The sequence below is a fragment of the Saimiri boliviensis genome, chromosome 5 (assembly GCF_048565385.1).
Source record: "Saimiri boliviensis isolate mSaiBol1 chromosome 5, mSaiBol1.pri, whole genome shotgun sequence".
NCBI lineage: Eukaryota > Metazoa > Chordata > Mammalia > Primates > Cebidae > Saimiri > Saimiri boliviensis.
Genome location: NC_133453.1, coordinates 87031753 through 87056363, shown reverse-complemented (window position 1 = coordinate 87056363; position 24611 = coordinate 87031753). Strand labels below are relative to the sequence as shown.

Sequence of the window (24611 nt, the reverse complement as noted above, 5' to 3'; positions counted from 1 at the left end):
TCACTGCTGACAGGAGGGAAATCAACAGACACTTGGAAGGGCAACTTTGCAAGTGCTAACTTCTTTTTTTTTTTTGAGATGGAGTCTCACTCTGCCACCCTGGCTAGAGCGCAGTGGCATGATCTCTGCCTACCAGGTTCAAGTGATTCTTCTACCTCAGCCTCCCGAGTAGCTGGGATGACAGGCGTTTACCACCACACTCAGCTAATTTTTGCATTTTCAGTAGAGACAGGTTCCACCACATTGGCCAGGCAGGTCTCAAACTGCTGCCCTCAGGTAATCTGTCCACCTCAGCCTTCCAAAGTGCTGGGATTACAGGTGTGAGCCACCACACCTGGCCAAGAGCTAACACTTCTACTGAAGAATTCTCCTTCAAGACAACAACCTTTAAGAATCTTGCACTCAGCTGATCGTGGTGGCTAATGCCTATAATCCCAGAACTTTGGGAGGCCAAGGCATGAGGTCAGGAGTTCAAGACCAGCCTGGCCAACATGGTAAAACTCCGTCTCTACTAAAAATACAAAAAAAAAAAAAAAAAATTAGCTGGGCATGGTAGTGGGTGCCTGTAATCCTAGTTACTCGGGAGGCTGAGGCAGGAGAATCATTTGAACCCAGGAGGCAGAAGGTGCAGTGAGCCGAGATCATGCCATTGCACTCCAGCCTGGGCGACAGGATGAGACTCTATCTCAGAAAACAAAAACAAAAAAGAACCTTGCACTCATTAACACAAGAAAACATAGAAAAAAACTTTCAATATAGAGCTGCCGTAGGTGCAAAAAATGCAAAAAATTAGAAACAAAGTCATGTTTGTCAAAAGGACAACAGATAATGTATAATTATACAGTAGAATATCACAGTCATTAAAATTTATGACCTAGAGCTACAAACATCAACATGAATAACTCTCACAAAGAAATGCTGAATGGACCAGATATGGTGGCTCATGCCTGTAATCCCAGGACTTTGGGAAGCCAAGGCAGGCAGATCACCTGAGGTCAGCCTGGCCAAGATGGCAAAACCTCATCACTACTAAAAACTGCAAAACTAGGGCCAGGCGCAGTGGCTCACACCTGTAATCCTAGCACTTTGGGAGGCTGAGGAGGGCGAATCACCTGAGGATGGGAGTTCAAGACCAGCCTGACCAGCATGGAGAAACCCCGTCTCTACTAGAAATAAAAAATTAGCATGTAATCCCGGCTACTCAGGAGGCTGAGGCAGAACCCAAGTGGCAGAGGTTGTGTTGAGCCGAGATCGTGCCATTGCACTCCAGCCTGGGCAACAAGAACAAAACTCCGTCACAAACACACACACACACACACACACACACACACACACACACACAAAGTAAAAAAGAAAAACTAGCCAGCCATGGTGGTGTGCACCTGTAATCTGGACGCTAAGGCACAAGAATCACTTGAACCCAGGAGGTGGAGTTTGCAGTTAGCTGAGATCACACCACTGCACTCCAGCCTGGGTAACAGAGCGAGACTCCATCTTAAAAAAAAATAAACACTGAATGCAAAAGTTGTGGAATGACAAAAAGACACTACTCTTAAGAAGCTTAAAAACATGCAAACAATATATAGTATAATTTTAAGTGCAGTATATATACTATAAGAGAGAATTTCTATTTGTAGAGTGTTTAACTCTGAGAAGAGAGGAAGAATGGGATCAGGTAGCTGCTGAAAGCCCTAAAGTATTTCAATTGCATTTTGAATGTTCCTTTCTTAATAAAAGAATCAAGTATATCAAAATATTAGCACTCGAGATACTTGCCTGGCAGGAATGGGAGTTTATACTTTGTATTTTATGCTGAAAGCATTTCATAGTTTAAAAAACTACAAAATACGTTAGAAAAAAATTGGCTGTTAAGGCTACCATTCTTATTCAAAACCAAAAACCTTTTCTTTTCAGTTTTACTGTTTACAAAGATTTTAACAACCCATTGTACAAAGGCCTAATTAAGTAAATGTTGTAAATCTGAATGTCTAAAATGAATTTGCATTATTCTTATGCTATCAGTATCTATTTTTATATTGGGATTTCTTATAAAATTTCACTGGAGAAAAGGACCGCATGACTGTATTTCACTGGAGAAAGTCCCAAGCTACTTCCTGGTACACAAGAAAAGTCTTCTAACACAGCAAAAGTCAAAAACACAGCAATACACACATTAAAATGTCACTTGGAAATATATCCTCTTAAAAGTTCACAATTCAAACAATTGTGTCAGCAGAGCTTTGTAGAGAGAGAATTTGAGCTCAGCTTTGTAGGACACAAGTATATCTTTAAAGGAAGGGGATACCAAGGTTGAAAAGAGCAAACATTTAGCAATGAATGGTAAATAGCACAGAGGCAGAGAACTGGCAAGAAAGATTGCCTGGCTTGAGTAAGGGGAAAAAAGATATGCAAACAAGAACCGGAGTTAAGGCTTAGAACAGACAAGAGCAGACAAGTCACGACCCGGAAACCAATGAAAAAGGAAATGACATCTTCCCTGTTAATACCAACCACTGAGGCCCTGTCCCCCATGTTTCACTTTCCCCTTGGAATTCTATGAGAATGGCTACTCCAACCAGGCTCCCCCTCAAGATCCCTATACCCCCTAACACTTGTGTGCCAGCTGGGGAGAAGAGGTGGGATAGAAGGATATTTTCTTCCCCCTCAGAATACATTAAAGAAATCTTATTAAAGAAAAAACAAAAAAATACATCTAGATTTGAGGAATTCCAATAACATGTTTACAGAGCTCTAATGCTACCAAATCTAGCATATCCTTCAGGGATTGTAGGTTCCAACTGTAAGAAAAGATAGGAATTTGCCTGAGTTCCCTAATTCCTAGCCTTTGGCCTGCTTCCATTTGACAAGTCACATATCACCATCAAGACATGAGTGCCTTCCTAAGGCACCGTGACCCACTACAGATTTTCTCAGGGACTGAGAAAAGGATTCCTTCCTCATATGAATGTCAGAAAGGCTGCTCATCATCCAGTGAGACTCTTCACCTACCCAAAGAGATTAATCTTTAAAGGCCTTTAATCATAAAGTGACCATATCATACACTAGCAAGAGGTGGTGACTTCCTGCTGGGAGAAGTGCTATCAGAGAAGAGGGGAAGGTGGCAGGGCGTGGTGGCTCACGCCAGTAATCCCAGCACTTTAGGAGACTGAGGTGGGCAGACCACTTGAGGCCAGGAGTTGGGAGACCAGCCTGGGGCCAACATGGTGAAACCCCCACCTCTATTAAAAATACAAAAATTAGCTGGGCGTGGTGGTGCACACCTATAGTCCCAGCTGCTCAGGAGGCTGGGGCAGGAGAATCACTTGAACCCGGGAGGCGGGGGTTACAGTGTGCTGCTGCACCACTGCACTCCAGCCTGGGAGACAGAAGATTTGCCTCAAAAAAAAAAAAAAAGAAAGAAAGAAAAGAAAAGAAAAAAAGGGAGAAAGAAAAGGCGGGAGGGAGAGGACAGTGTTAACACCTTTACAGAGAAAGATCCTATCTGAAGGTCCTCATCTTTTCTTCAGGGACTATGACTGTTTTAAATAACAAGAGAATGTAAAGCGTCTTGTATATTCCTAGCACTATATTTATCACACTATATTACAATTCCTATGTCTGTATGTTTCCTCCATTAAATTGAGATTGCCCTGAAGGCCGGAACTCACAGTCCATTTATTCATTTTGTGTCCCTAGATTAACAATGCCTGACACACAGTAATTATTCAACGTATGTCTGTTGAATGAAGAGCAAACAAAGGAATGACCAAAAAAACAAAAAGTAATAAAAATCTGACAGAATCAATGAGAACAAGTGAAAAAGACTATGACAATGTAGACATCTCAAGCCAAATAATGACTTGCTTTGTCTTGGTGATTTGCAATGAAAAGGTTTAAGATATGAAAAACACAATAAATAATCTTCCTTCGATGATATATGTGCAAGTCCGATTTTTTCTTCTATATTATGTGCAAGTCCGATCTGAGCCCCTTAGCATTTCATTCCACGTTTTTTGTTTTTTTTTTTTTTGCTTTTTTTTTAGATAGAGTTTCACTCTTGTTACCCAGGCTGGAGTGCAATGGCGCGATCTCGGCTCACCGCAACCTCCGCCTCCTGGGTTCAGGCAATTCTCCTGTCTCAGCCTCCTGAGTAGCTGGGATTACAAGCATGCGCCACTATGCCCAGCTAATTTTTTGTATTTTTAGTAGAGACGGGGTTTCACCATGTTGACCAGGATGGTCTCGATCTCTTGACCGTGTGATCCACCTGCCTAGGCCTCCCAAAGTGCTGGGATTACAGGCTTGAGCCACCGCACCCGGCCCTCATTCCATGTTTTCTAATTCCATTCTCTTGTCTAGAAATTTCAGGAGGGTCTCAATTTCATTCTTTCACCCTTAAACTGTCTTTTGGGTACTGAATTCAGTCATACTTAAGCTAGTATGTAACTCCTGGAAGCTCTAGCTTATGCCATTGGCCATAAAACAATCTAGACACAGTTGTTTTGTTGTTTGTCTCAACAGCAGTGCCTCCTTTACAACCCTGGGACGAAACTGTGATCCACTAAACCAAGCTGGGGCCTCGGGAGCAAGCAGGGAAAGGTTTAGAAGAAAGAACAGAACAGGCAGAGCAACTCTGCCTACTTCTACCAGAGAACTTTTCCATCAGAAAACAATCAACTTCCAGCAAAGATGTACCTTGAAGAAGAGTTCAGTTTTTAACTTTTAAAATCCTTTGTCTAATTCTATTTTGCACCTTCTGTTTTATTTCATTAGAACAGAATCAAAGTGTTCACAATAGCAATTATTTAAAAGTACAGGTCTCACAAAGGTAATATGATTCAAACAAAAGAAAAAATGCTGCAATGAGGTGTTTCAAAAGGAAACAGTGAGCCTCAGAGTGATGTTTCCTGGAGTTATGCCAGTCACCTCTATTCATCTGCCAAGAAAAAAGTTGAATGAAATAAGAAACATACATATTTGAACTATTTGCATACCTACATTATTTGACTCAAACATATTTTTTTTAAATGACTTAGGGATCACACAACATACCAGAATAGGGCGCTTTCTAGAGTCTCCTAATAACCAAATGTTAACTCTGAAACAGGTGACTCACTGCTAAGATGTACAGTATTCTTGTGACTTCGGCAATGTTCAGCCATGCTTCCCTCCCGCCCCGCCCCCCTATTCCAAGTTCTAAAAAATCTACCTAGGGTTCTGTTAACTACTGCTCCTAAAAACCAAAAAAACAAACCTGTAGTCCCAGCTACTAGGGAAACGGCGGTGGAGGCTGAGGAAGGAGGAATTCTAGTCCCACCTGGACAACACAGTGAGACTCAGACTCTCAAAAATACATACATATACATACATACACATATATATATATATGTGTATGTATGTATATCTGTTTGCTGTAGTGTTACTCAAATTTCCAAAATAAGTTAGTATATCTTATCCATGTTTTTCTCCTTCTAGTCACTTAGAGACCAGCGCTTTATGACTGCAACAAGTAAAATACTTGTTCCGCAGTGTTTTGAGACTTGAGATTTCCTTTTCATACTCTAAAACAGGATATCTCCTGGCACCTAAGCAATCTTTGCAATCCGGGGATGAAGAGCAACACCTTTACAATTGTAATAAATCTTGAAGCTACCTTATCAGGGATTGAATGCATGAGTAATATAAATAATGGAAAGTAAGTTCTTCCTATACAATGGGGGTGTCTAGGTGTCAAGTGTCTAGTTGGGCTGCTCTAGACAGCAGGGTCTCCACTGCTACATCATCTTCAAAACACGATGGGGCAGACAGGGAGGTAACCAGCTGTAGAGCGAGCAGGAAGTTTTCAATCACCAACTCCGCAGTTACTTCACCAATCCTGCCTCCGAGCGAGCCCTAGGCTCTTCCCAAATCCTACGCTTGGAGAGGAAAACGGCCCTTTGAGGGACCCCAAACTCAGGCGGCAGGAAGCGCTTCCCAGACCGCTAGCGACACGCCGAGGTTGCCCCTAGAAAAATCCCAACATCGAAGTTGGGGGCGGCACCGCCCCTCCTCTCCCTTCGCTTGGCTTCCCAGTACCTGGAGTGGCTACCGCCCACTTCCTAGCTGGACTAACAGCAGTCCAGGGCCGGGCACACAGCAGACCAGGACCAGGCACAGCACTCACCCACGTCTTGCTCGAAGGGGTTGGCGGTGAACAAAGGCATCTCGCCGGCGCCAGAGCCCTAGTGGCTGCTGTCTAGCTGAGACTCGGCAACTGCACCCCACTAGGTGACCCGCGGCCGCAGCTTCCTACACCACTCCGCTTCGGCCTCCGTCCCCGCACTTCCGCCACTGCACCTGCCCGGCTCCTGCCTGACAGGCCGGCTCCGAATCTGCCCTTCAACCCCACGGTCCTGCCCCAACTCTTCTCCGGGGGCGAGATCCCTCCGACCACGGGCGTCCTCCCAGCGCCTTTGCCGCCGTCCCCGTCCCAGATTTTTGTAGGGGTCAGGCGGCCGCTATGGCCACCTTTCCAGCGCTAGGACCCCGGCGAGCCACGGAGCCGGGGACCTAAGGAGCCGGAAGTAGGCCCGCCTGGAACTGGGCGACCCCGGAAGCTGCAGTGCCCGGGGCGGCGCGGCAGGGGGCGCGGTCACCCGTACTTTTTCGCGTTGGACGACGGGCTCTGAGGGCTACGTTCTTGTTACGAATTTAGTTCGTAATTAACCTTGTTTAGAGAACAAGGACCCGCGATGCGTTCGCGTTACAGTCCCGTTCCCCTGGAAACGGAGCCGCCGGCGCGGAGGTGGCTTTGAAATTCTGCGAAAGACCTGACTGCTCTCGAACCCTTACTGTGTTGCGTCCTCCCCGGCGTCCAGTCCAAACCCGGTCGGAATAACCACCCCGGACAGCGGTGGTCAAAGTAACTACGCCTAACTTCTTGCTTTCCGTTAATGTCCCCTCCATAAAAACACTTCTGGGCCCTGGGAATCCAAAGGCGAAGGAGGCACACTCCCTTCCTTCGACTTGCTCAGAGTTTATAGGGACAGTGCATAGTATACATGACATTGTATGACGATTCGGTTAGTAGGACGAGTGATAAACTCAAATTCTCGTAGGATCCAGCCAGGTACTTAATTGACTGCAAAAGCACAAACACCCTTCCCACCCACAAATTTTCTATTCCTCTTAGAAAACATGTAGTAATGATTATGTTTCCTGTCTATCCTCATTAGAGTATAAACTCCCCAATGAGTTTTGGTCACTGCTATAACCCCAGGGTCTGAAACAGTGTCCCAAGTAATAGGTGCTCAATACTTTTAGAATGAAGCCGTAACTTTCTAACTGAACAGTGCATATCTAAAGGTGTCAACTACTGGTAAATTTTAGCCGTTACTTGAAATGTGGGTCCTACTAGTCTGCAATTTTTCAACGATTTTTAAGTGTTGAGAATTACTCCAACATTTTAAATAACGGATTAATCAAAGCCACTTTTACAGTCTCTACTATAAAGACCTGATGCTATAAAGAGAGAACTCTTAAACATTCAGAAAGATTGATGTATTTTATAAAGTTAGGGGCACAAATGAGAAGGAATCGTGTAGGTAAAGGGGCTGTTTTTTATAGAACGTTGAACCTAGGATACTCAAGATAAATTGGGAGGCTGGGCATGGTGACTCACACCTGTAATCCCAGCACTTTGGGAGGCCGAGGCAGGCATATTGCTTGAGACCATGAGTTCAAGACCAGCTTGGCTAACATGGTGAAATCCCATCTCTACTAAAAATACAAAAATTAGCTGGGCATGGTGGCACAGGCCTGTAATGCCAACTTCTTGGGAGGCTGAGGTATGAGAATCACTTGAGCTTGGAAGGCAGAGGTTGCAGTGAGCCAAGATAAGGTAACTGCTCTCCAGCCTGAGCAACAGAGCAAGACTCTGTCTCAAAAAAAAAAAAAAAGATTTTTCTGGATGGATGAAGACTTTTTGTCTAGGGTTAAGACTTAGTGTTAGAATGGAAAACAAGGCTAACTAGGGATAAGAGGAAACAGATTGAGAAGAATTTTTTTTTTTTTTGAGGCAGAGTCTCAGTCTGTCGCCCAGGCTGGAGTGCAGTGGTGCAATCTCAGCTCACTGCAACCTCTACCTCCTGGGTTCAAGCAATTTCCCTGCCTCATGAGCTTCCCGAATAGCTGGGACTAAGGTTAGCACTGCCACGCTCTGCTAATATATATATATATATATATATATATATATATATATAACTATAAAATACTGTATGTATATTATACTATAAAATACTGTATATATATTAGCCTATAAAATACTATATATATATATATATATATATATATAATACTATAAAATACTATATATCTATGTATAGTATTTTAGTAAAGATGGCGTTTCACCATGTTGGCCAGGATGGTCTTGGTCTGACTTTGTGATCTGCCTGCCTCTGCCTTCCAGAGTGCTGGGATTACAGACGTGAGCCACTGTGCCGGGCCAAGAAGAACTTTAAAAGGCAAGATGGGAAATTTTTATTTTGATTAAGGCACTCAATATTTAAGGATACTGAGTAGCAGAATAGTATAATTTTAAAAAGAGTTTTTGGAATATAGTCTGAAATCAGAGTCCATGACATACGTAAACAAGCCAACCTAGTCAGAACAGTTTAGGAGGCTATTTTTTTTTTTTATTGTTTCTTTTTCAGATGGAATCTTGCACTGTCGCCCAGGCTGGAGTGCAGTGGCGTGATCTAGGCTCACTGCAACCTCCACCTTCCAGGTTCAAGCGATTCTTCTGCCTCAGCCTTCCAAGTAGCTGGGACTACAGGTGGGTGCCATCATGCATGGCTAATTTTTTTGTATTTTTAGTAGATACGGGGTTTTACCATATTGGCCAGGCTGATCTCGAACTCTTGACCTTATGATCCGCCTGCCTCAACCTCCTAAAGTGCTGGGATTACAGGCATGAGCCACGGTGCCCAACCTAGGAGGCTATTGTAACACTTGAAACCATAAGAGAAAATGTTTTGGAGAAGCATATATTAACAGCAGGAGACTGCTAGGTGTGGTGGCACATGCCTGTAATCCCAACTACTTGGGAGGCTGAAACAGGAGGATCACCTTGAGCCCAGGACTTGGAAACCAGCCTGGATAACACAGCAAGACCCCAGTCATAATTTAAAAAAAAAAAAAAAAAGAGCAGGCCAGGCAAAAGAGATTACAGGTGACTCACACCTGTAATCCCAGCACTTTGGGAGGCTAAGGTGGACAAATTGCTTGAGCCCAGGAGTTTGGGACCAGCCTGCACAACATGGCAAAACCCCATCTCTACAAAAAATACAAAAATTACCTAGGCGTGGGGGTACGTACCCAGCTACTTGGGAGGCTGAGGTAAGAAGATCACCTGAGCCCAGGATTTCAAGGTTGCAGTGAGCTATGATTGTGCCACTGCACTCCAGCCTGGGTGAAAGAGTGAGACCCTGCCACAAAAAAAGTAAAATAATTTATTTTCGAGATAGAGTTTTGCTCTGTCGCCAGGCTAGAGTGCAGTGGCGCGATCTGGGCTCACTGCAGCCTCTGACTCCCTGTTTCAAGCGATTCTCCTGCATCAGCTTCCCAAGTAGCTGGGATTACAGGCATGCGCCACTGCACCCAGCTAATTTTTGTATTTTTAGGTAGAGATGGGATTTCACCGCGTTGGCCAGGATGGTCTCAATCTCCTGACCTTGCAATCTGCCCACCTTGGCCTCCCAAAGTGTTGGGATTACAGGTGTAAGCCACCTTGCCCAGCCAAAATAGTATTTTAAAAAGAGCAGAAAGCTGAGGATTTGGCTTTGGAAAGCATTCATTTAAAAAAAAATTATTTTTATTTTGAGGTGGAGTTTTGCTCTTGTTGCCCAGGCTGGAGTGTGATGGTGTGATCTTGGCTCACTGCAGCCTTCACCTCCTAGGTTCAAGCGATTCTCCTGCCTCAGCCTCCTGAGTAGCTTGGATTACAGGCATGCACCACCATGCCCAGCTAATTTTTGTATTTTTAGTAGAGATGGGGTTTCTCCATGTTGGTCAGGCTGGTCTCGAACTCCCAACCTCAAGTGATTGCCCGCCTCAGCCTCCCAAAGTGCTGGGATTACAGACTTGAGCCACTACGCCCAGTCTATTTTTATTCGTTTTTATTTTTTTAAGTGAAAGCAATTTATTAAGAAATTTAAGGAATAAAAGAATGGCTACTCCATAGGCGGCGCAGCCCTAAGGACTTCCAGTTTTCTATTTTATGGTTATTTCTTAATTATATGCTAAACTAGGGGTGGATTATTCATGAGTTTTCTGGGAAAGGGATTGGCAGTTCTGGGAAGTGAGTATTCCTCCCCTTTTTAGACCATATAGGGTATATTTTTATTTTTATTTTTGAGACAAATCTTGCTCTGTCACCCAGGCTGGAATGCAGTGGTGCCAGCTCACCGCAACATCTGCCTCTCCAGTTCAAGCGATTCTCCTCCTTAGCTTCCCAAGTATCTGGGACTACAGGCATGTGACGCCACACCTGGCTAATTTTTGTATTTTTAGTAGGGATGGGGTTTCACCATGTTGGCCAGGCTGGTCTCAAACTCCTGACCTCAAAAGTAATCTGCCCACCTCAGCCTCCCAAAGTGCTGGGATTACAGGTGTGAGCCACCATGATCAGACACATTCATGTTTTAAAAAGACTCTTTTAGTTCCTCCTCTTTAAGGCAAGTATACTCAAAGATCTATAGGTATTTTTTTTCTATGTATATACTCAGTTCCTCAGTGAGCTCCTCTAATTAACAAAGGGTTTTTTTGTTTTTATTTTTAAAACATCATTTGTAATTTACAAAGCTTTTAATAATCACCAGGACCCAGACCCTGTGTTAGAAACAAGAGGATAAAAAGATTGTTCACTGTCGCTTCATCTTAGGAAGTAATTGGGCAAGTAAAAGATATTCCAATTGCAGCCTACAAATTCTGGTGTGCAAAGCATTCGAAACCCAGTTTAAAAAAAAAAAAAAAAAAAAAAAACAGCTGGAGGCTTGGTGGCATGCACCTGTAATACCAGCTACTTTGGAGGCTGAGGCGGAGGGATTGCCTGAGCTAGGGTGGTCAAAGCTTCATTGAGCTGTGGTAATGTCATTGCACCCCAGCCTGGATGACAGAGGGAGACCCTGTCTCAAAAAGTTTTCTTTTCTTTTCTTTCTTTCTTTCTTTCTTTTTTTTTTTTTTTTTTTTTTTTTTTTTTTTTTTTTTTGAGACAAGGTCTCTGTCACCTGGGTGAGAGTGCAGTGGTACAGTTATACCTCACTGCAGCCTCAAACTCCTGGGCTCAAGCAGTCTTCCTGCCTCAGCCTCCAAAGTAATTGGTACTACAGGTATGTACCACTGAGACTAACTCATTTTTTTTTTTTTTTTTTTTTTTTTTTTGGTAGAGACAGGGTCTCACTGTGTTGCCCAGGCAGTTTACCTTTATTGATTCCTTCTGTCATGCTCTTCATTTTTAAAATGTAGATCCAAGTTTCTTACCTGCATCATTTTCTTTCTCTTTTAGGAACTTTTAACATTCCTTGCAAGGCAAATCTATTGGTGACAAATTCCCTCAAATTTTGTTTGCCTGGGAAACTTTTTCTCCCTCACTATTGAAGTGTAATTTAATTGGATACAGAATTCTAGGTGAGTGGTTTTTTTTCTTTCAATACTTTAAATATTTCTGTTTTCTTTCCTCTTGCTTGCACAATTCTGAAGAGAAGTCTAATGTAATTCTTATCTTTATCCCTCTGTAGGCCAAATGTGTTCGGTTTTTTTCTCCTTATCGCTTCTTTCAAGATTTTCTGTCTTCATTTTCTATAGATTGAACCTGATTATGATTAGGTGCAGATTTTTTGGTATTTATATTGCTTACTGTACTCTGAGTTTCCTGGATCTGTGGTTTTGTATCCAGCTTTAATTTGGGGGAATTCTCAGTCATTATTGCTTCAAATTTTCTTCTTTCTTCTCCCTCTGGTATTTCTGTTATGTATATGTTACATCTTTTGTAATTCTCCTACCATTTTTGGATATCTGATTTGTTTATTCTTTTTTTCTCTTTGCATTTCAGTTTTAGAAGTTTCTTTTTTTTTTCAGTTTTATAAGTTTCTATTGGCATTTCTTCAAGGTTAGATTCTTTGTCTCTGAAGGTTATTGATGGAGCCCAGCAAAGACATTCTTTCTTTCTGTTAGTATTTTTTATTTCTAGCATTTCTTTTTGATTCTTTCTTACAGTTTCTGTCATTCTGCTTATACTACCCATCTGTTCTTGCATAATATTGACTTTTTCCGTTACAGTGCTTACCATATCAATCATGGTTAATTTAAATTCCTGGTATGATAATTCTGTTATACATATTCTCATAACATTCCTGCCATATCAGATTCTGATTCTGATGTTTGCTCTGTCTTTTCTTTTCTTTTCTTTTCTTTTTTTTTTTTTTTTTTTTTGAGACACAGTTTCGCTCTTCTTACCCAGGCTGGAGTGCAATGGCGTGATCTCAGCTCACCGCAACCTCCGCCTCCTGGGCTCAGGCAATTCTCCTACCTCAGCCTCCTGAGTAGCTGAGATTACAGGCACGCGCCACCATGCCCAGCTAATTTTTTGTATTTTTAGTAGAGACGGGGTTTCACCGTGTTGACCAGGATGGTCTCGACCTCTTGACCTTGTGATCCACCCGCCTCGGCCTCCCAAAGTGCTGGGATTACAGGCTTGAGCCACCGCACCCGGCGCTTGCTCTGTCTTTTCAAACTGTGTTTTTTGTCTTTCATTAGGTGTTGTCATTTTTTTTGGTGAAAGCTGCGCAATATTTACTGGGTAAAAGGAACTGAAGTAAACAGGCCTCTAATATGAGGCCTCTAGCATCTGGCTGGGGGTTAGGCTGTGTTTACTGCTTGCTGTAGCACTAAGTGTCAAAGGGTGATTTCCTTGTTTTTGTCTCCTCTGTTGTCTTTGGGTTCCTGAGACTTACTATCTGAGAGTAGGTCTCAATTTTTTAGTGAGCCTGTGCCTCTGCTATGAACTACACAAGTGCTTTCTGACCATGTGTGGTGCCTCATGCCTGTAATCCCAGCACTTTGGGAGGCTGAAGCAGAAGGATCACTTGAGCTTGAGAGTTCAAGACCAACCTGTGTAACATAGCAAGACCCTTGTGACATGGTAAAAAGCCCCAGGCCGGGCGCGGTGGCTCAAGCCTGTAATCCCAGCACTTTGGGAGGCCGAGGCGGGTGGATCACGAGGTCAAGAGATCAAGACCATCCTGGTCAACATGGTGAAACCCCGTCTCTACTAAAAATACAAAAAATTAGCTGGGCATGGTGGCGCGTGCCTGTAATCCCAGCTACTCAGGAGGCTGAGGCAGGAGGATTGCCTGAACCCAGGAGGCGGAGGTTGCGGTGAGCCGAGATGGCGCCATTGCACTCCAGCCTGGGTAACAAGAGCAAAACTCCGTCTCAAAAAAAAAAAAAAAGAAAAAAAAAAAAAAAAAAAGGCCCCATAAATCTGCATACCTCAACCATACCTCAGCTTTCTGTTGAAACTTCTCTCTATAACTCTATAACCCAAATGTGAATAAATAATTAAGGACTATAATCGCCACCTTACCCAGACAATGTGTAAACAAATGCTAATCTTGACTTTTGTGAACCACTGAAGTAACAACCAGAATGTCAAAAAGTCCCCTGGCCCTCGGAATGTCTGGAGCCCCTCACCCTATCTTCCCCCAGGAATCCATTGGAATGTCCAGAACCCCCTCACCCTCACCTCTACCCAGAAGGTGATTTACAGAATCCACTAGCCCTTGGAATGTCTGAAGCCCCTCATCCCCATCCCCGCTCCTCATCCTCACTCCTAAGGTGATTTTTATGGGTATAAAGGGTCTTGACACCCTCGTTTCCGGGCCATGGGTTGGAGAGACGTGAGTCCTCTGTGGCCGCCGGCAATAAAGACCTTGCAATTTGGCATACTTTTGTCTTGGTGTTGACTTTCTATGCTCAGGCCAGTACAACACCTGTCTCTATAAGAAATTTTTTTAAAAAAGAAAAAGGTGGGTATGGTGTGCATGCTGGCAGTCCTAGCTACTTGGGAAGCTGAGGTGTGATGATTGCTTGAGCCAGGGAGATCAGGACTGCAGTAAGCCATGATCACACCACCTACACTCCAGCCTGAGTGACAGAGTGAGACCTTATCTAAAATAAAACAACCACCACAACAAGAAAAACACAAGTGCTTTCTGCCCCTCTCCTGCTACCTACCTCTCCATCCCCAGTCCCCAGTTTCAGTGAGGCAAGAAGGTTTAGAGGAAGCTGGAGTTGAGGATTTCCCTTCCACCAGGTAGATTAGGCTCTGGTAAAACCCTAATTGATTAGGCTCGGGTCAAATAGTTTCTCTTGAGGATGAACTTTAAGAACATAATTCTGTATGAAGTTTAAGGTGTTATTTTCCAGTTCTATGAAGAAGGTCATTGGTAGCTTGATGGGGATAGGGTTGAATCTGTAAATTACTTTGGGCAGTATGGCCATTTTCACGATACTGATTCTTCCTAACCATGAACATGGAATGTTTCTCCATCTGTTATGTCCTCTCTTATTTCATTGAGCAGTGGCTTGTAGTTCTCCTTGAAGAGGTCCTTTACGTTCCTTGTTAGTTGTATTCCTAGGTATTTTATTCTCTTTGTAACAATTGTGAATGGCAGTTCGTTCTTGATTTGGCTCTCTTTAAGTCTGTTATTGGTGTATAGGAATACTTGTGATTTTTGCACATTGATTTTGTATCCTGAGACTTTGCTGAAGTTGCCTACCAGTTTCAGGAGATTTTGGGCTGAGACGATGGGGTCTTCTAGCTATACAATCATGTCGTCTGCAAATAGAGACAATTTGACTTCCTCCTTTCCTATTTGAATACCCTTAATTTCTTTTTCTTGCCTGATTGCTCTGGCTAGAACTTCCAGTACTATATTGAATAGGAGTGGTGAGAGAGGGCATCCTTATCTAGTGCCAGATTTCAAAGGGAATGCTTCCAGTTTTTGCCCATTCAGTATGATATTGGCTGTGGAACCAAAAGAGAGCCCACATAGCCAAGTCAATTCTAAGCAAAAAGAACAAAGCGGGAGGCATCACACTACCAAACTTCAAACTATACTACAAGGCTACAGTAATCAAAACAGCATGGTACTGGTACCAAAACAGAGATATAGACCAATGGAACAGAACAGAGGCCTCGAAGGCAACACAACATATCTACAACCATCCGATCTTTGACAAACCTGACAAAAACAAGTAATGGAGAAAGGATTCCCTGTTTAATAAATGGTGTTGGGAAAACTGGCTAGCCATGTGCAGAAAGCAGAAACTGGACCCCTTCCTGACACCTTACACTAAAATTAACTCCAGTTGGATTAAAGACTTAAACATAAGACCTAACACCATAAAAACCCTAGAAGAAAATCTAGGGAAAACCATTCAGGACATAGGGATAGGCAAGGACTTCATGATCAAAACACCAAAAGCATTGGCAACAAAAGCCAAAATAGACAAATGGGACCTAATCAAACTCCACAGCTTCTGCACAGCAAAAGAAACAGTCATTAGAGTGAATTGGCAGCCAACAGAATGTGAAAAAACTTTTGCAGTCTACCCATCTGACAAAGGGCTGATATCCAGAATTTACAAAGAACTAAAACAGATATACAAGAGAAAAACAAGCCCATTCAAAAATGGGTGAAGGATATGAACAGACACTTTACAAAAGAAGACATACATGAGGCCAACAAACATATGAAAAAATGCTCATCATCACTGGTCATTAGAGAAATGCAAATCAAAACTACCTTTGAGATACCATGTCACGCCAGTTAGAATGGTGATCATTAAAAAATCTGGAGACAACAGATGCTGGAGAGGATGTGGAGAAATAGGAACACTTTTAAACTGTTGGTGGGGGTGTAAATTAGTTCAACCATTGTGGAAGACAGTGTGGCAACTCTTCAAGGACCTAGAAATAGAAATTCCATTTGACCCAGCAATCTCATTACTGGGCATATATTCAAAGGATTATAAATTGTTCTACTATAAGGACACATGCACACGAATGTTCATTGCAGCACAGTTTACAATAGCAAAGACCTGGAACCAACCGAAATGCCCATCAATGATGGACTGGATAGGGAAAATGTGGTACATATACACCATGGAATATCATGCAGCCATCAAAAATGATGAGTTGGTGTCCTTTGCAGGGACATGGATGAACCTGGAAACCATCATTCTCAGCAAACTGACACAAGAGCAGAAAATCAAACACCACATGTTCTCACTCATAGGCAGGTGTTGAGCAATGAGAACACATGGACACAGAGAGGGGAGCATCACACACTGGGGTCTGTTGGGGGAAAATAGGGGAGGGACAGTAGAGGGTGGTGAGTTGGGGAGAGATAGCATGGGGAGAAATGCCAGATATAGGTGATGGGGAGGAAGGCAGCAAATCACACTGCCATGTGTGTACCTATGCAACAATCTTGCATGTTCTTCATATGTACCCCAAAACCTAAAATGCAATAAAAATAAATTAATTAATTAAAGAACATAATTCTGTGGCATAATTCAAAATAGTTCCTTTTCCTCTCCCTCTTCCAGAAATACACAGTTATTTCTCTCACTATGAACCAGATTAAGTGCCTGGAGGTAAAACTCACAAAAGTGTGGGGACCTCCAATAACTAGGTCCCCTGGAGTTTTTAACTCTCAGACTTGTCTACACTGAGCTTCCAGCAATTTGTCAATGGCTCTTCAGGTTTTCCTACCCCAGTCCCTGGTCCCCAAGGACATTTCTGCTCTTGGGTTTCCTCCAATAAGTTGTGATTCTCTGTATCTATTTGTTTCTCCAATGGTTAAATGTGGGCTCTGAATGAAGCAACCCCCTAAACAGGCTTTGTGTAAGCAACATGGCTGTTTATTCACCTGGATTTGGGCAGACTGAGTTTGAAAAGAGAGTCAGCAGAGGGCGGAGAGATAGGAGTTGGTTTTATAGGTTTGGGATAGGCAGTGGAAAGTTACTGATGTTACAGTACAGGGTGGTTTTGCAAACTAGGAGGGAGTTGTAAGATCTGGAGTCACGAGGTTGACCAAGCTGGGTTACAAAGTCAAATTGCCTTATCAGCTGAGGCAGGAATAAGGAACAATAGAGGAATGTCTCAAAGTTAATTATACACCACAGGGGTTGATCATTTTGTCTCCTTTTGTGGTTTTCCAGTTACTTAAGACTTTCTAGTTCCAGGAACTCATCTGGAGTGTACATGCAGGTCACAGAGGTTACCATGCCATCCATGGTGTGATCTGTCAGCCTAAAAGACCTTACATTCCTGTCTGTTTATATTAGTAATAAAAAGGAAAAATAAATGAAGAGTGGAAGACAGTGGAATATTAGGAAGGCTGGCACAGAGGGGTGATGGGGTGATGTTTCTCAGGGATTGAGGGTGGTGTGGAAGCCTAAAAATGGGAAAGAATTTATACTGCTGGGAGATCTCAGGGCAAGGGGTGATATTGTGAGGTCATTAGAAGGAGAATTTGTCATATTGACTGATTGGTTATTGCTCGTATACGATTTTGTAGGAATTGAGAGATTAATCGGAAAGCACAGGGTCCAAATAAGAGAAGGAGAAAGATAGCTATCAGAGGACTAAGGATTGGAAGAAGCCATGACACCCAGTTAGAGAGTGTCTAGCCAGTCCAGCCAGGTCCAGAATAACCATTTGCCTGATTAGCAAGCTTTTGGGCTCTATCTTAAATTTATTGATGGCATCATATACGAGTCCAGACTGGTTTACATAAAAACAACATTCTTCATTTAGGAATAGGCAAAGACCTTCTTTTTCAACAGTCAGTAAATCAAGACCTCTGTGGTTTTGGAGGACAACTGCAGCTAGGGAATTTTCTTGAGTTTGAAGAAGGGATAATGATTAAATTACTTCTGCAATGCTAGTGGAGAAATCATTAGAGAGGCTGTGGAAGTGACAATTGAAGTGGTAAGACCTGCTATGCCTATGCTGACTGCCGTAGTAATTCCTAACCCTACAAGTAAGGGGATCAATGGAATGACCAGCTTATGTCATGTTAGGACCATAAGGGGAACAGGGAGGCTTTCGTCTCTGTTGGCAAACTGAATTTTGGGAGTAAGGAAAACTAGGGTACAAGTACCTGTCCAGTTGGTAGGAAGGCAGTTGTAAGAAAAAGAACCACAGAGGGAAAAAGTCCTTGGCTTAGGCAGAACTGGAAGTGTAAACTGTAAAGATGAGGAAGTGTTCTGAGGGGGCTGGGGCTTTGGACCCAAATACCAAGGGAACCAGCAAGGTTGTAGTAGGGTTTGTCAGGGTAACTATGTGGAGGGAGAGCTTTTGTTTTCATGGTGTATGAGGAAGCATGTGGTCTCTGTGAGTAACCACTCACTTTCATTAACAAGATTGGGTATGAGCAGAGAAAGGGAGCGAGATTAAGAGTGAGTAAAGGCTGGATTGAAGTCAGGACCGAGAGCAATGGTTACTGTGGGGGTTTAATGAATCGTGAATAGAGTTGGAGGAGGTGAGGGACAGAAAATATGTGTGTAAGGTGTGAAGAGCAAATTAAACTTTGGAGGTTGTGGGAGCTATAGAGGGTAAGTGGGGCATAGCCTGTGATTTTGAGGGATTCTAATAACAGGGTGGCAGCTGCTGCCGCATGTAGACATGAGGGCCAGCCCAGGTTTGTGAGGTTAAGTAGTTGTTTGGATGAAAAGGTTACAGGTCATGGGCCTGGCTCCTGTGAAAGAATTCCAATGGCCCAGCCTTTTATTTCTGCTGTGTAGACAGAGAAGGGTTGAGAGGAGTTGGGGAGTGCTAAAGTAGAAGTCTCTATAAGGACGTTTTTTAGAGAATGGAAGGAAGAATGGGGGAAGGATTTTTGGTCTATGGGGTCAGCCAAGCTTCCTTTTGTAAGTTTATAAAGTGGTTTGGTTAGCAGGGCAAAACCTGGTATCTAAAGGCGAAAGTATCCTACAATGCCTAGGAAGGAGAGAAGCTGTTGTTTAGTGGATGGGGCTGGGGTTTGGGAAATTAACTGGATGCAGTTGGTAGGGAGAGTGCATGTATACTGGCGAAGGATTATAACAGATGGGGAAGAAATTTGGGCTTTAGGAAAAAGTGTTTGTGAGGTCAAGAATAGAACAGGGAGTTGTGGAAAGGGGTATGAAAGATAGGAGAGTATGGGGTTTGGTACAACTGGGTGAATGGGAAGTACAATCTGATTGGTGAGGTGGAGGTCTTGGACTAGTCTGCAGAATTTGTCTGGTTTTTGGACAGGCAGGATAGGGGAATTGTAAGGAGAGTTCATGGGACTAAAAGGCCACGTTGTAGTAAGTGAGTTATAACAGGCTTTGGGCTTTTTAAGGCTTGTGCTAGGATGGAGTACTGGCACTGGGCGAAATAAAGGTGGTTAGGTTTTAAGTGGATGATGAGGGGTGAGTGACTTGTAGCAAGGGATGGGGAGGTGGTGTCCCACACCCTAGGGTTAAGGTAGGGGACATACGGGGACCTATTGAGGGAGCTACGGGTTCAGGGAGGCGGTCTCTTCCCAGAGGGGCAGTGGGGACAGGGGACTGGTCTTCCCAAAGGAGTACCCCATCCTGGGTTTCAGCACCACATGTTAAAACATGGGCTCTGAATGAAGAGACCCCCTAAACAGGCCTTGTGTGAGCAACATGGCTGTTTATTCACTTGGATGCTAATTTGTGTGTGTGTGTTTCTTCGTTTTTGTTTTTTGGTATTTTTGAGACAGAGTCTCACTCTGTTGCCCAGGCTGTAGTGCAGTGGCACTATCTTGGCTGACTGCAACTTCTGCCTCCCTGGCTCAAGTGATCCTCCTGCTTCAGCCTCCCAAATAGCTAGGACTACAGGCATTTGCCACCATACCCAGCTAATTTTTGTATTTTTAGTAGAGATGGTATTTCACTATGTTGACCAGGCTGGTCCTGACCTCAGATGAGCCACCCACCTCAGCCTCTCAAAGTGCTGAGATTACAGGTGTGAGCCACCATTCCTGGCCTAATTTTTGTGTTTTTTGTAGAGACAGGATCTTGCCATGTTGCCTAGGCTGGTCTCAAACTCCTAGGCTCAAGTGATCCACCCCAACTCTTGGCCTCCCAAAATGCTAGGATTACAGGCATGAACTACCACACCCAGCCCTTTCTATCTCTTTTCTAAGTGCCACAGTGTGTTGGACCAGCATACTGGAAACCTTGGAATAAACTCTGTCTTTGCTCTGATTTTTCCATTTTTTTAACCTATTTTTTTATTTATTTCTTCAAATTTTGTTTTTGCTGGGTTTTTTCTCTCTTTCTTTTGGCATTGCTTCCATTTCCTCCATGCCTTCCAATTCTTCCTTTTGAAACAGAGTGCCCAAAGTTAGGGGTGGGAAGAGGCTAGAGTCTACTTAATACACTGTTAACTAAGTGAAATGCCCATAAGGCTGCATCCTTCCTAGGGAGCAAGTCTTTTTTTCTCCAGTCTTCAAGAGAAATCATGAGGGCTAGCCTACCCCTGAGCACACAATCTACTTAATATCCTGAAATACAAATTTTGTGGTTTTGTCCTCTTCCTTGAGAATCTACTGGATTTTGTCTGCTGTAAAAAGGTCAAGCTGGGGTATCACTGTGTCTGGTAAATGACTCATTTTTCCCTATCTAACAGGCTTATTTTCTCTAGCTTAAAGCTTCAGTTTTTGGAGTCACATAAAATTTCAAATCACAACTCTGCTACTGACTATGTAACTTTTAACAAATACTTAAGTTTTAGGGACTTCAGTTTTCTTACCTGTAACTATATACTTTTTTATTTAGCATTTGAGACAGAGTCTCAAATACTAAATAATGTAATATAAATAAAGTATAATATAATAATATAAGGCATATTAAATTTAAATTTTATTTATTTATTTATTTATATTTTGAGATGGTCTCGTTCTGTCACCCAGGCCAGAGTGCAGTGGTGTGATCTCAGCTCACTGCAGCTTTGTCCTCCACAGTTTAAGTGATCCTTCCACCTCAGACTCCCAAGTAGCTGGGACTGCAGGCACATGCCACCATGCCTGGCTAATTTTTGTATTTTTTGTAGAGATGGAGTCTCACTATATTGTCCAGCTGGTCTTGAATTCCTGGGCTCAAGCAGTCTGCCCACTTTGACCTCTCAAAGTGCTGGGATTATAGGCGTGAGCCACCACACCTGGCTACTATATACTTTATAAGGTTTCTGTGAAGATTAAATGGGATTTTGTGAGCTTTTTATATAGTAAATACTCAACAGCACTTACTACAGTACAAATGGAACTTTTTTGCGATGATGGATGTGTTTTATATTTGCATTGCTCGGTACAATTACCAATAGTCACATGTGACTATTGATCACTTGAAATGTAACTAGTGCAACTGAGGAACTGAATTTTTAATTTTATTTCATTTTAAATGCAAATATCCACATGTGGCTGCCCTGTAGCTAGTGTAACAGAGTGACACAGTACTTGAAAATCAGTTGAAGGAGAAATAGGGATGTATTCCATCTCTGTTATTGTGCCTTATGATATTTCACTTTCCAAAAATGCATGCTTTCTTCTTTCACCTGTCTTCATCTTTAATCTCTTTTCATTTTTCACATCTGGAAATTTAAGAATCAATTCAACAGCCACCTTCTCCAGAAGTATTCCTCAGTTGATCCCAATCTATGTGTTTTCCGTATCCTTGAAAATTGTATTGAACATGGGTCAACTTTGCACTGCCTAACAATATTCTTCTAACCTATCTTGTGTGATTGCTGAAACTTCCCAAGAGCACAGTATCAGGATCTGTGTGGCTTTTCATTGTGTGTCCTCCCTTCCAAAAGCAATTAGCCCATTACTTAGAATACTGTAAACACTGGTTTGTATCTCCCCAGCATTCATATGTTGAAATCCAATTCCCAATAAGATAGTATTTGAAAGTGGGATTTTGAGGAGGTAATTAGGTCATGAGAGTGTAGTTCTCATGAATAGAATTAATGCCCTTATAAAAAGAGGTCAAAAACCTCTCTTGCTCTCCTTATATCATGTTAAGACACAATGAAAAGTCAGCAGTTTGCAACCAAAAGAGTCCTCTCTAGAAACTGACCAGGCTGACATGCCAATCTATGACTTCCAGCCTCCAAAACTGTGAGAAATAAATTGCTATTATTTATAAGACACCCAGTCTATGGTACTTTGTTAATAGCAGCCTAAACTGACTAAAAAACATTGAATAACCCTACATTTGATTGATTAACTGTCCTTTACTTCTCTAATCCATTCCTCTTGCCTTCCAATTCCCACTACCATTCTCTAGAAGTTGGCTGAAAGAAACCAAGAGTACCTGATCAGTTATCTAATAACATTTATTATCTTTTTATTTTCTACATTGTGTTACTTTGTCTCTCACTTGTGCATGATGAATAAAATCATTTTTTCAAAGGCAATTACACTTTTCACACTTATTTGGTAAACACTGGGTACCTACCATGTCCAAAATACTAGCAGTAGGGGCAAGGGTTAATGATGGGAAGAGGCATGAAAATGATATAATCACTGCCCTCAATGACTTATATTCAGGTGAGGAGAAAATGTTTTATAAAAGTAATTAGCCAGGCACAGTGGCTCACCCCTATAATCCCAGAACTTTGGGAGGCTGAGGCAGGTGGATCACCTGAGGTCAGGAGTTTGAGACCAGTCTGGCCAACCTGGTGAAACTCCATCTTTACTAAAAATACAAAAATTACCTGGGTATGGTGGTGGGTGCCTGTAATCCCAGCTACTCAGAAGGCTGAGGCATGAGAATCATTTAAACCTGGGAGGTGGAGGTTGCAATGAGTCAGGATTGTGCCATTGCACTCCAGCCTGGGCAACAGAGCAAGGCTCTATCTCAAAAAAAAAAAAAAAAAAAAAGTAATTAATAGAAGTGAATACATAGGAATAAGGGGGATTCTACATGGAGGCCAAGTATAGAATGATGGTATTTTGCTTTGTAGCATTGGAAATTATATTTTAGTGCCTAGTTGAGGGTAGTTAGCGCAATATATTTGATGTTGGAAATGCCTCTGATTGTAATTGAGAACTATTCTGTCAGACTAAAATGTTGCAAATTGGAGTTTGAATCTTTAGGAAGAGAGAGAGAGAGAGAAAGAGAGAGAGAGAGAGAGAGAGAGAGAGAGAGAAAGAAACTGTATAGACCATCTAGAAAAAAGTCATTTTGGAAATCAGCTTATGAAAAAGGTAATATGGGAAAGTAAAACATGAACAGAAATGATAATAAAATTGATGGGTTAGGTGAAAAGAGTTGAAGGCAAAAAAAAAAATTGTACAAATTCAGGAAAGTGTTTGTGCATGTCTGTGTGTTAAAAAAAAAAAAAAAAAAAAAAAAAAAACCTTCAGCTAGGCATGGTGGCCTGTATCTGTGGTCCTAGCTACTCTGGAGGCTGAGATGAGGGGATCTCCGGGAGGTCACGTCTGCAGTGAACTATGATCATGCCACTGCACTCCAGCGTGGGTGACACAGTTAGACCCTGTCTCAAAAAAAAAAAAAAAAAAAAATACCCAAACCAAAAACTTCAGTGAAGTCTCTCTTAAAAGCCCATAACTCCTTAGCCAGGCACAGTGGTGCATTCTTGTAGTCCCTGCTACAGGGGAGGATTACTTGAACCCAAGAGTTTGAGTCCAGCCTGGGCTACATTATAGTAAGACCCCCATCTGTTAAAAAAAAAAAAAAAAAAATGCCCACAACTCCAAAGGTCTGCCTTCGCAGGACTCCTAGCAGACCTGGTTCATTCTATCCAGTAACTATTTTTACTGGCAATGCAGTCAGGAGTACTGTAACTTGTATGGATGGATTAGTTTCATTTTTACTTCATAATTTATTTAAAACTGTATTATTACTCTTTGTTCATTTTCCTTTGTCATCATTACCGCACTATTCACAGTAGGTGGCGACATTGCTTCACACCCAGAATTGACTGCGTGGCCTGGAATCGCAAAACAGAGGCAATAATTGAAACAAATTTCAAGCTCCTAATTTGGCCAAAAATAAAAGCATTGTCCTTTCTATCTACCTTTTAAGGTCATATCAATAATACACCATTATAATATGCCAATTGTATGCCAAGTTGTTATATATTCTACTTTTAGTGTTTAACAGAAATTCATATGTTGAATAATTCATTTTGCCAGTGAACATCAATAAACCGGGATGTGCTATCTTAAAAATTAATATTCACTTAATCTTTATTATCATAATATAATAAATTGTCTCCTTTATAGTTTTTTTTTTTTTTTTTTTTGAGACGGAGTTTCGCTCTTGTTACCCAGGCTGGAGTGCAATGGCGCGATCTCGGCTCACCACAACATCTGCCTCCTGGGTTGAAGCAATTCTCCTGCCTCAGCCTCCCGAGTAGCTGGGACTACAGGGGTGCGCCACCATGCCCAGCTAATTTTTGTATTTTTAGTAGAGACGGGGTTTCACCATGTTGACCTGGATGGTCTCGATCTCTTGACCTCGTGATCCACCCACCTCGGCCT

General features: G+C 42.4%; 1 protein-coding gene and 1 long non-coding RNA gene across 3 annotated transcripts in view; one reads left to right on the top strand and one right to left on the bottom strand.

Annotated features, from left to right (window-relative positions):
* The window catches only part of STAM2 (signal transducing adaptor molecule 2), a 54833-nt gene extending 48327 nt beyond the window's left edge, over nt 1-6506 (bottom strand). For both annotated transcript variants that reach the window (XM_074399694.1, XM_003921976.4), the window contains exon 1: nt 6164-6506. Coding sequence is in view for 1 of the 2 variants with exons in the window: in XM_003921976.4 (XP_003922025.2) it covers nt 6164-6203 (40 nt within the window). In the remaining variant the exon portion in view is untranslated. The remainder of the gene's footprint in view (nt 1-6163) is intronic.
* A 111-nt stretch (nt 6507-6617) lies between these two features.
* The window catches only part of LOC141584606 (uncharacterized), a 127389-nt gene continuing 109395 nt past the window's right edge, over nt 6618-24611 (top strand). Inside the window, exons 1-3 of the long non-coding RNA XR_012517756.1 lie at nt 6618-6901; nt 8691-8812; nt 11543-11664. This is a non-coding gene — a long non-coding RNA (uncharacterized LOC141584606). The remainder of the gene's footprint in view (nt 6902-8690; nt 8813-11542; nt 11665-24611) is intronic.